The 12,807-nt window shown below is 38.4% G+C and overlaps 1 protein-coding gene across 1 annotated transcript in view; it reads right to left on the reverse strand.

The window, feature by feature from the left end:
• Nucleotides 1–305: 305 nt before the first annotated feature.
• Nucleotides 306–12,807, reverse strand: part of LOC149310702 (serine/threonine-protein phosphatase PP1-beta catalytic subunit) — a 35,667-nt gene continuing 23,165 nt past the window's right edge. Inside the window, exons 3-8 of the mRNA XM_089529559.1 lie at nucleotides 11,147–11,377; nucleotides 10,794–10,898; nucleotides 4,479–4,550; nucleotides 3,826–3,977; nucleotides 2,910–3,044; nucleotides 306–2,001 (exon numbers count right to left, since the gene is read on the reverse strand). Coding sequence (XP_089385685.1) covers nucleotides 1,897–2,001; nucleotides 2,910–3,044; nucleotides 3,826–3,977; nucleotides 4,479–4,550; nucleotides 10,794–10,898; nucleotides 11,147–11,377 — 800 coding nt within the window. The 3' untranslated portion in view covers nucleotides 306–1,896. The remainder of the gene's footprint in view (nucleotides 2,002–2,909; nucleotides 3,045–3,825; nucleotides 3,978–4,478; nucleotides 4,551–10,793; nucleotides 10,899–11,146; nucleotides 11,378–12,807) is intronic.

Raw genomic sequence — 12,807 nt, forward strand, 5'->3', positions numbered from 1 at the left:
TTCTTCCATCTTGTCTCATGTAGTAATGGCTCAAGAAGTTAACTTGTTTGTTGCTAGAAGAGAACATAGTACCAACTGCTTGTCAGCCATTAATTTCCAGGTAACTTGGCACTGGACATTTCTTACAATTATATAACTGAGTTATATTATTACAAAGTAGGAAAACTGGGCTGCTATATGTTAAATATCCACTAGTGAACATTGTTATTAACGTCGTTATTGAAATTTTGTCCACGTAACATTGCATGTATAACATCAAGGGTGAATGCTTTCAAGAAGAAAATATTAGAATAACCAGTCAGACATCAAATCAATTAAACAACTTTACTAAATGAAAAAAACCTACATTTAATATGTGTTTAAAACAAAATGGAGTTAGAAAAGAGACTTAGGCATTTTAAAGAAATTCTCACTTTGCCAAAAGTCACTTGCATAATATGTGCTACTACATAAAATGCAAATTATTAGAATCTCAATTTAATATTTGCAAAGACAATATTAAAGAGTTTTACATGTATCATTCCACAATTAGAATCCTATAAATTGGAAGCTTCCCTTGTAAAGGATCTTATAAATTTGACAATCCTTAATAAAAAAATGCATTTTTATCCAATTAAGTCTCTGCCTTTCAACTGTTATACATGTATGTTTACATTTCGTCATTTGCACAGATGAACTCTTTAAGAAAAGAAAAAATGAAAAGAAATGCTGCATCAACTCTTGATCATGTACAGAAATTATTGCTACTATATTACACTACAAAGCTGAAGTCTCTACAATAGTTTATGAACTTTGATCATGAAAATCCAGAGGATATAATCTTTACTGACATAGGCCTTACAATCATATTGAACATTCACATGGCAATATTAGACAATCCAACCACCACTAGCCATAGTTAATCTATTGCTCACTCATCAATATCCATTTAGAGACACCCTGCTGGAGCAAAGGGTGGCTCGGGGGAGGGGAATGAATAGAGTTAGCTTTTCAAGGCTTATCAGAGAGGGATTTTCATGTTTGGTGAGCAATGCAGAATGCACTTTAATGTAAGTATGGCATTATCAGGAAGCTAAACATGCCAAAAGGTGTTTCATGCTAATAAATTCTTAAGCAAGGATACCACATGATCAAGTTACCAACTACTAAGCCATACCCATTCTTGAACTGTTTTAGTTAAATGAAGTGCAATTGTGAGTGTAATGTCAGTTTAAAATGGTGCAGTGCACAAATCCATTCTGTGGTGGTCTAAGATAAAGAGCAGGAAATTGTCCATCTCATGGGAAATACTGACTTCTGTTTAGGTAAGGAGCATTACTGAAGTCAGTAGCTGGAGTTGGGTTTTTCTTTAGTTACTCTACTCCGAAAAGAGGGTCACATGTTTATTCAGCAAGATTAATGGGAAAGAAGAACACAGCAATAGCTGCCCCCCAAAATCCCTTCCACAATTCATTTTCAGCCAGGGAACATGACTAGATACTTTGCCATCATTCTAGCTACAAAGTAATAGAAATAAAAGCAATCAAGCAACAGTAAGACCACATTACACAAATGAAACATCATGCTCTCATCTGATTTAGGTATTACATCAAGCTTAAATTGGGATGTTGGTCAACTTTAAAACTGATGTGAATATGCAACCAAAAGAATTTGTTTAGATCTGATTTTACTCTATGTTGGTTAATAGAACTGGAGTATACTTGTTACAATACAGTGTTGCACATCTGTCAACTAGAAAATATTAAAGATCCTTTACCCGTCTCTTTAAGTTAAAGATGTGACATCATAAAGGGTGTCAAATGGCTGGATGGTTTTACAGTGCACACTTATTATATACTGTATATATGGAGTTTTGTCCTTAATAGATCTGATGGGTTTTCTACTTTGTTCCTTTCTTCACCTCTTCTTCGGTGGATTAGCTGTGCGAGGTGGAGTGACTGGACGTCCAGAATTCAGTCCACCATACTGATACTTTGCTTTCTTTTCAGATGGCTTCAAAATCTTTAAAGAGGAAGAAAAAAAAACTCTCTCTTACAAAATAGGCTTTCAAACTTTCTGCATCTACTAAGTAAAAAAGATTTCAGCCTCTCAACTGATTTTTATTTGTAAGTTTCTAAGGACCTACTGCTAAATCAAATATATCACCGCTCTCTTCTTAAACATTCAAAGCTGTTATGTGGAGGATAAGACCCATAACCAATCCTGCTGACTATCCCAACACACTTTGTAGGTGAAGGTTCCAGGTTTAATTCCTAGTATCTCTACTTAAAAGGTCTGGGACAGATTCTTTCCAGAAACTGTGGAGAGCTACTACCAGTCCAACTAGTTAATACTGGCCTAGATGAACCAATAGTTTGACTCTCAGTAAGGCAGCTCCAGGAACACACACTGAAACTTGCCCATTCGAGTTGTGGTCTCTTCCGATCTATGATTCTGTGGTTCATTCAAAGACACTTTTGGATGGATATTAAATTAAATCACATTAATACAACCTTTATGAAATGCAATAAGCCCACACAAAGAATAGGGTCTGCATGGTTTCTCTCTGTCAATACCCACCCACCCCCCGCCCCAGACGTTAGAGAAGTAAACTAGAATTTAGTTTTGCTGTAGCACATTCCTTGTTAATCTCCACATGTCAATTAAAAATTACACAAACTCTAAGTTTGCTAAATAAACCAGAAAAACAATCCAATGTTTATGTCTTTTAGCAACTGACTAGATTCTTAAACTCTTTAAATGTTGAGATCTTAACATTTACAAAGAATTCTAGCTTTCAAACAAGGAAAGTTAATCACAAATATGTCTTCAATATTCTTTTTGTAGCTTTCCCTGCAGTACAACAACTCTTGGTCAATCCTCCCAGGACAGAAACATTAAAAGAAAGCTGTAATTCTAGTTCATCATACCTGAAAAGAACACATCAAAGTTTCATCCACACTCATCATACCACCAGCATTGTCAAACTCTCCACAGTAATTAGGAGCAGAAAATAGGGTAACCAGCTGTCGTTTTGCAAAGAATTCATAGCCATCTTCAACCACCTGTCATTGAGGAAACACACAGCCGAGATTAATATATCTTAAAATATTTCTGCAATCTTAAGATTATAGGAAATTTAATATACATTTTGGCTAAAATCTTCTATATAACAAAATGAATGCTGTACAATATAGTATTTTGGCTTTTAAACTTCATATAGAGAAATAATAATCCAAAGAACATGGTTGTGAATAAAGATTTAAGAAAATTATTAGTTGCACTGCAAGCCTAGATACAGAAAAGAATCACCATTTTATACCCTTTATAGAAGCCCAAAACTCAAAATTCAGAGATACTGGTACAAAGAGGGAAGAAAAAAGGCAATAAGAACATTGTTGTTTTTATAGGCAATAGCCAAGGCAGGAGAAGGAGGATTATAAATTTAAGAAAAATAGAAGAGAGATTTAAGACTGTAAGGTAAAGCAAACTAATGAATGGGGGGGGGGGGGTGGTGGTGGTGGTGGTGGTGGTGGTGAAAACACAGCCTATATGGGGCAAAGGAAGGAACTAGACTGAGGGACTATCAAAGATGCTCCCCTTGGTGGTGGTTCCCTCTATGCTTATTTCCTGCCAGTCGGAAGGATGTGAGGGATCAACCCCATGATAGGATGTTTCCCTCTCCATCACAGGAAAAACCATCAGGACCCTGTGCAGTAGTAACATTGGGTTCAGTATACTATTTGTAATCTCATCCACACTATTTCACCTGTTCACCAGCATACCATCACTGGAATATAAAAGGTAAAAGAAATATTCTAAAATTAAGAAGCAATGGATTCATACCTGGTGAGCTCGACAAATCAAATCCAAATCATGCCTGTTTAAGAATTTGCTGACTACATCAGCTCCAAAAGTGAAGGAGACTCCACGGTCATTTTCACCCCAACCCTGCACATCCTTGTCTGGATCAGACCACAGCAGGTCACAGAGCAAGCCTTAGAATGAGGGAATGAAAGCATGCATTAACTTTAAATCCAGGGGAAAATGTTTACCTGGCATATGAAGCTTTTAGGAGACATGCTTGGCATACTCAATGACAGACATTTATAAAAATCAGATACTGAATGCACTCCTCCTCTATTGGTATTAATCAAGCAGAACTACAGCCCAGGTTAATTTCTAAAGGCCCTACAATTTACAAATGAACATAGATATCAAGGTCTTCCACTGCACCAACAAGAAGAAATTAGATACAGGGTAGTATATATGTTGTCCTGTGAATTCACCAATTAATTTTTTTGGGGGGTGGGGTGGGGACAGATGACAATTTTAGTTTCCAAGGAACACAAGCACAATAAAACTCCCTGAAGTCTTAGATCTGGAAAATATATCATCACTGAATCAACTTTTTAAATTGCAGTTTCAGAGAGCCAATCTAACATTCTCACAAGCTATACAAGCTATAAAAGTTTCAAAATAAGTTAGAAAGGTCTCACCTGTGTCAGGAACATCTGTGGGTCTCATGATTCTTCTGATCTGTTCCATTGATTGCAGATCTGGAGACAAACCTATCAATATCAAGGAGCGTTAAATTTGTATCATTTTTGGGGGTAGAAGATAGACACTGAAAAGGATTTAGATTACCCTAGCCATTTTTATTTTCCACTGTATGAATTCCAATTAGTCATATCCATTTGTATTATGTTTTTATCATATTCCATTCTATGTCCCTTAAGCTACTAAACCAACTCAATGACAAGCATCTTCACTACTATGTATCTGAAAACACTGCAAAATGTTTGAGTGCCTGGAACCTGAGTCTTAGAGTAGGGATGGGCTACCTACCAAGTATGGAATAATTACATCATAAAATAGATCTAAATATACATCTGATGAGGAAAGATATCCACTAAATAGGAATCGCTAATTCAAGAATCTGTAATACTGGAAGACAACCCAATGATGACAATTATTTGAATATAAAATGATTTCTAAAACTATTTGTCCAGTCTTGACCACTGTAACATGTTATCATATCCAAAGTTATCTATTTTAGGAGAGAGTGTTCTCCAACATAAGCAAGTAAAAGGAGCAAAAAAGTAACTAGGACTTTATTCAATACTGGCTTGCCAAAAGAAAAAGATTTGTTTGGCACTTTACTAATGACTATATAATTGTTTCACCACAAAAAGATCTTTCTTTCTTTTGTTGTGGGAAGGGTGCTAAACACAGCAACTTTGGGAATTCTTTCTGGATCTGGCTCATACAATACTAATGGTAAGGTTTTTTTGTTTTAAAGATAGGTTCTGCCAATACAATAGGCCCAATACAGACAGGAGAAAAGAACCGGTCTGTGGGCAGAGCGAGGGCTGAGTGTCCCCATGCTCACACCCCTCCCCGCGCTGCCCGGGTGTCATATTTGCACGCGCCCGTTCAGACGGTGTGCGTGTTGATGACGTCCCTTTGACGCAGATCAAGCCACCCGGCAACAACTATGGCGCCTCTTAAGAGGCATAGAAAGGAGCTGGAGACTGGATCAGTGCCACTGTATGCATTTGCCGCAGCACTGATCCAGGGCAGAAAGGGGCGGCGTCTTGCAGATTTAAGTTAATAAAGTACAAACAAAAATTACATGAACAGAATTTAGAATCTAGCCCCTGAACATGTAAGTGTTTAGAGAGAACTTACAATAGAAAATACACTGCAAATATACTGAAATCCTGTGCAAACCTATCTGAAAGTAAAACTCACTGAACTCAATGCAACATACTACTCAGACACACAAGGACAGCACCATCAGAAACTAAGGCCCCCAGCATGTACTAGGGGTTGGCCGAGGACGCAGCGTCCAATCAGGCCTCATCCCTAGTACGTACTAGGAGCGTAAAAATGGTGGCGCCCTATACACATGGGCGCCACCATTTTGACGTGACGGACGCTTAGCATCCACACGTTGCGGCGTGGTTGTGACGCCGCAAGAACCACCTGCTTTTTGCAGGTTCTTTTTGCTGTGCGGGGGAGCTGTGCGGTTTGTCCACTGCGGCTCCCTTGCGCAGCAAACATGGGCGCCCTTTTTGGGCACTCTGTAAAGCACCTAAATTAGTCTATGGTAAAAGTCAGATATAATAGCTCACAACCAATTTAACAACAAATATGTGCATACATGAGTATTTCAGAATGCACATGACAAGGCTTAATACTGCAGTCACTAGATCTTCATTTGGATGGACCAAGGGAGCTTAGCAAAATAAATAAATACTATTTGTTTGTTTTTTAAAGAAGGACAACAATCATGGTTATGTTCTTGTATTTAGAATACTGGACCCAGATAATTACATTTTGAAGTAAATTAAGCATTTAAACAACTGTTAAAATTAGAAAACTATTTTATATGAAAAACTATTGCAAGTAGTCATATAACAACATAGCAACAACTGACTACATTAAAAACTTTGATGACACCAAGAACATAATAGAAACCTGAAGAACAGGCATGATTTCTAAAAATAAGATAATATACAATGTTTTGAATGACAAATATTCCCACAGTTAAACAAGACTTCAAAGTATTTCAATCATGGGAACAATAAACCCATAAGCTAAATCCAAAGTTGCACTGGCAATACAGAAGTTTCTTGTCCTTCTCCCTAGAGGCTGCAGGAGGAAGGACAGTGCAAGTAAAGAACACTGAACTGAAAAACTCAAAAGGCAAAATCATCAACACGTGAAGACTATGTGTATCAGTGCAGCTGTGTGTGTAGTACATGTCACTGACTGCCAACATTTAACTGAAAGGTTAAAAATAAGATAAGAAATACTCTAGAGTCAAATCAACAAGGTAGCATTTATTTAAACATTATGTTGTGTACATTTGCAAAGTTTTTGAGATGCTACCAAGTTTTTTTTTAAAAAAGCAAGCTACATAAAAATGTGCAACGCAATTGAACACCCTATACTGATGGTCCAGCTCCATGAATGAGTTACAAAAATATTTCCTCTATCAAGCAGCATAGCATGCTATAACACAGCCTTCTTCTAGTGTCCTGTGGGAATTGTCGACCAAAGCACCCATTATCCCTGGCTAGTGGTCATGCTTTAGTCCAAACTGGAAGCTATCACCATAGTTTGATTCTGATTATCCAGTTCCAATTTTGGATATGTATTACAAGTTGCACCTGGGGGATGGGTTGAGTCAGGATACCATTTAGATGACAATCTCCCATTCCCACACTGTAAAAAATGCATTTTGGAAGTTGAAGTGAAGCAGCTGAACTGTAATACCTAAATAAAAACAAGTCTGAAACTATGTACAACTACGTACAAACATTCAAAAAGCATGTAATACATTTTAGTTATGTCTACATAAATGCTGTACAGCCTAAGGTGGCATATTAACATAGCAGGTCTGTAAAGCAAATACTGATAAATCACATAAAATACATCAATGATTTAAAAAATAAACTTTTTTTGTATCCAAAAATATTGTCATATTTATCTAAAGCTGCCTCACAGTTCAGTACGCTGATTACTTTCAAGCTAGTGCTCACTTAAAAAACCTCTGTTTTCTGGGAGATATTAAAAACTACCCAACTTGAATTTCCTTCCCTCTCCTCCCCCATGTCCTTCAATCCTCCGAAGACATGTCAAGTATGTGTAGGGCCTTCAACAGGGAAGACAGTCCATTCCCCCAATCCCTTGGTGTATGGACAGTGCTGAAATTTCACCCACTATATACATTTCAGGATAAGCAGCCTGATACAAGAAACCCTGTTCAATATAGAAATTTACAGGAGCCCAGTAAATTCATCCTGCTTCAAAGCAAGCTTTTAAATTATAGTTCCGGACCCCCCTGCGTATACCAAAATCCATGTATGCTCAAGTCTCATTGTCCCCAATGGCATGCTTGGTTAAATGGGCATTTCCTTGGTTAAATGGGCATTTGAACCCTGCCTGTATCACAGTCCAATGTTGAAACTACTACACCATGCTTAAGGAGGAAGAGAGAAGATAGTTAGAGAAAATGGGACCATATTGTTATATGTCACATATTTGTTTATTGTTATCTTTGTTAAAAAAGAATATTTTTTAAAACACTACTACACCATGCTTCCTGACTGTCTCCATTTTTAAATTTGCCCTTTGTTTGCCAAACCCTTTCAAGATTCAACTGAAAATAATTTTCCTAACAGATATTTACTCACTTTACAATATTTAATTGCTGAGACACTTTATAAATACCATTAGTACTTTATACTTTTATTTGACTGGAGATACACAGTGTGGTATATTCTTTCTGAATTCACATAAAGGAAGAACATTCTAAGGCTCTGGAAGTTTTGCCCTAAGGACTGCTATAACAATAGCTTACAGCAGATACAAGCACTAGCATAAAACATACAGTAAAAAACAGCCCCCCCCTCCCATCCTTAGACATTATTCTTCTGCCTGGAGTGTGAAGGAATTACTGAATGATATTGCCCCATAAAACCCCACTGGGTGACCATGAGCAAATCACAGTCTCTCAGCCGCAGAGGATGGCAATGACAAACACCCTATGAACAAACTTGCCAAGAAAACTGTGATAGGGTTGCCATAAGTCAGAAACAACTTGAAGGCAAAAAAGACCACACCAAAATGACAGAATGAGGTGCTAATATAGCCATCATTCTTTATGTTGAAAGTAGCAGCAATTACTTTCGTAGAGGGCCCACTAAGAGTTTTTATGGGAAATCCAAGAAAAATTATAATTGCCTTTCTGATGTAAGCGATGATAAGGACTTTATTTTCCTTTCTAGAGACCAGTCTCCTGGTTTGGGATGCCAATTGTTAAGGTACAATCACAAAAAGTTCCAGTGACCTTTGTGGTCCAGTGTGCCTCTTATAAGCTTCAGCTACTCCAGTTTAAGTTGTAACTGGATAGAAAGAAGCTGGCCACAGTTCCTCATGTCCTGGGTCCCTTTCATTTAGGTATTGTGATGGTTTGAAAACCACATAGAAACTGCAGTTTATGTACAATGGGACAGCAAGGCTAAGAACTGGGGGCAATTAGAGCATGTTATGCCTGTGCTTTAGTAGCTGTACTGTCTGCCACAGTCCATCTCCAAATCCAATTCAAAATAATGGGTTTAACCTTTAAAAACCTCAATAACAAAGGATGAAGGTAACAAATATCTTATCCTATATATCTACCTACACAATCCTTGGGATTCTCATTAACTGGTTTCAGGTGCCCTTGCCAAGTGAAGGGTGTCAACCAGCGAGAGGATTCTCAGTGATACATCCTTGCTGTGGAATGCTTTCCCCGTGTCCTCTTTATGGTCATGTTGGTGACAGCTGAAGGTTTATTTTCACAGACCCTTTGAAGACTGTTATGTTACTGTATAAAACCACTGATATGTTGTTCATCTGATCTGCATCACTTCTGTCTGAATTTAGGCTGTTTGCAGCTTTGTGATATTGTTATTTTATATAGTACTTAACTGGATTTTATTAGGTTTGCGAGCCAGTAAACAGGCTAAAGTAAATATTAATTCTCCCTACAGCAGAGCCACTTAAATAAATGAACTTAAGTTGTAACTAAGGCATGATCCAGACCGACACTTTGTGCCAGCCTGGCCACGTACGAGGGTTGCCCAGGGGCGGAGTGTCCAGTGGTGCCGTAATCATGACGTCCTCCCATCTACACGGGGGCTGCCAGGATTATGTCACACACACCATGTCCAAACGGCGCAGTGCATGCATGATGACTTTGCACTGCTTCAGGCCGCTTATGGCGGCCTGGCTGCAGTGCGAGAAGCAGCTCCAAAATGGAGCTCCTTCTGGGTGTGTGCCTCGCAGGGGAGAAAGGGGCTTTTCTCCCATGGCTGTGGCTCCTGGGGTGTCTAGGGGCATCAAGTCTCAAGGACACCCCTTTTCCACGCCACGGATTGGGGCTGCAGAGCTGCCGGTGAGGAGCGATATGTACCACGCCTAAGTTTCATTATATTTCAGTGGGTCTGCTTCAGAGAGGAGAAACATTCAATTTAATCCCATATTACTGGACTTCCCTACAGAAATATAAATATGTAAAAATAAATATAGCCTTGAGAACCTTCTTGAAAAGATATTTCTCTGTTGAATACAAATTTATTTGGAAGTTGAAGAGGAAAGTGCATGCATCTCCCTGACTATCCTTAAAGCTCACCTTTTATACATATAGCTCATAGGTTGCTGTTTGCTGAAGTGAAATCAAATTTGATAGTGGTTCAGAAAGTGGTTACGCCCTTTTCTCCCAAGTTTGCTCCCCTCTGAATTAGCCAATGGGCTTCCTGATCATGCATGCCTCTGATATGAATCAGTTCTTTTCCACATAGGAGAAGAAAAACTGATTTTTGATTTGAAGACCTGAAGACATTCACTCTGTTGTGATAAAAATACAGACTAGCATATGCAACTGTTCCTTGAAAAATAGAAGCATATGGCAAAGTTGAAAAGGTCACCCTGATGAACTCAAGAAGACAGCATTGCCTACTTGGCCTCTTCAAATCTGTGTTCTGGCCTTCTTCAGGAATGGGAAAATGAATTAAACTGCCATACCATACCCAGCAGTAAACTTTATGGCAGCCTCCTGTAAGAGCTGAACTTTGCTTTCATCAGGATTTGCTTGAATGGATTACTGGAAACTTTGATATCCTAAAAGACAGGTTTGTGATGTATCCCAACCTTTGTTCAGTGTTAAGAGACAAGAGACAGACTATTCTTTGGTTGAATTTGACAAACCTTTGGGGGGAAATGATTTTGCCAATCGTTTAACTAGGAGGTTGTTTTCTTACCTCCATGACAGCAGAAAATCTTCTCATCTACAATGGCTGCAATAGGCAGACAATTAAAGCAGTCTGTAAATGTCTTCCAGAGCTTGATATTAAATCGTCGTTTACCTGATAGGATTAAAAGAGCATTTTACATTAACATCCCTGGACATATGGCATGGCCATCAAATAAGATAATATACCTGAATCCAGCAATTAATTACTTTAGTAAAAGTAAACCACAGCTTTAAAGGATGTTTGTAAGAGTCAAATCCAGTATTTCTTGCTATTAAGACAAGATCTATCAAATGTCAAAGCTGTACAAACATTTTATAACATGGGTGAATAAAACTATTCATACCAATTTTTTTACTTACATTCATCATAGAAGCCATATATACGATTAATGCTAGCACACTCATGGTTTCCTCTCAGGAGGAAAAAATTCTCTGGATATTTGATTTTATATGCAAGTAGTAAGCAGATGGTTTCCAAGGACTGTTTTCCTCTGTCCACATAATCACCCAGAAAAAGATAGTTGGCTTCAGGTGGAAATCCTCCATACTCAAACAATCGGAGTAAATCTGTATACTGGCCATGAATGTCACCTAAAGGGGAGAAGAGGAAATTTAGATTCATATTTACTGCTGTTATTTTCCACCATACAGTCTTCAACTTATAGAAACTCTATCAATGAGATATCTCCAAGAGCCTAATCATCAGCTCCCTGGGCTCAGGTCTTCCATATTCAGTGTTTCAAGTTCTATGGCTGAGCCAATGTTTCTTTCTGATTCCCTTGTCCTTTTCAAATGGTGATCTGATTGTCACTGACCAAAGGGCTTCCAAATTTAATTTCTCATTTCCAGAACCAGAATGCCTAGTATCCTCAATTTGTGTGGTACGAAGAACAGCGTCTTCATTTTGTTGTTGTTGTGTGCCTTCAAGTCATTTCCAACTTATGGGGACTCTTTGATGAGCCAATCACAGAGTTTTCTTGGTAAATTTCTTCAGAGTGCATTTGCCATTGCCATCCTCTGAGGTTGAGTGTGACTTGCCCAAGGTCACCTATCCAATGGGTTTACATGGTCAAGCCAGGATTTGAATTTAAGAAGCATAGCCCAATGCTCAAACCACATCACTATGCTGGCTCTTTTAAAATAGGCTTATTTGTCTTTTTAGCATGCCAGCACGGTTTCAAGCATACAGCCAAATCTACCGAAATAGCAATGTAATATTAATATATCCAGCAATGATTCCCAAGTGGCTGGGACTGTTTAGTGGAAAAATGGCACTGAAATATCAGCAAAAATTAGGAAACAGTGGCTGCAAACACCTACAAACTGAAAGACCAGTATTAAACCACCATAAAAGAGCATTAATACAGGGACGTTGAGATTAGTGTTTTTTAAACATCTGGGTTAAGATTCCTCAAGATCTGAAGTGGGAGGGATCAATATAGAACCCAAACTGTAGCAGTGATTATTAAACCAAATTACAGTGCGCCCACATCATACAAGGGTACACCACGCGGCAAAGAGGAAATGGTGCATGTGTCCATGGCGTGCGCACTGCGTCACGTGCACAAGCCCCATTATCTTGAATGTGGCTTGAGCATACGCAGAATTTGCATTACGTGGGGGGGTGGGTCAGGAATGGTTCCCTCACATAAGGGATCACTGTAATCAAATTGGCAGTTGTTGTCCAAAATTACAGAATGCTAATAAGCCCTTGAAATATTGTGTCAGTATACAGCTATTGCTGAATACCACTCATCATCACTGACTGGCTAAATTTAAATAGCTCTTCTGTGCCAATTCCTACTATTCAAAACAACTTCTGCTGTTAAAGAGTTTGCAAACAGTATTGCAGCTACTGGCGAGACATGATCACCTATTCAACTTAGCAAAACCTGGCAGAGGAGTGGTGTTCCAACTTTTTCAGAGGTCCATCTAAACATGAAATGAGTAGCTGCTCTGTAGATGGCAGATTTATGGTCACAAACAAAACTGTATGCCATGTTTTGACTGTTACCCACAAC

The sequence above is a fragment of the Sceloporus occidentalis genome, unplaced genomic scaffold, assembly GCF_023333645.1.
Source record: "Sceloporus occidentalis isolate IW3139 unplaced genomic scaffold, rSceOcc1.0.p SCAF_6, whole genome shotgun sequence".
Taxonomy (NCBI): domain Eukaryota; kingdom Metazoa; phylum Chordata; class Lepidosauria; order Squamata; family Phrynosomatidae; genus Sceloporus; species Sceloporus occidentalis.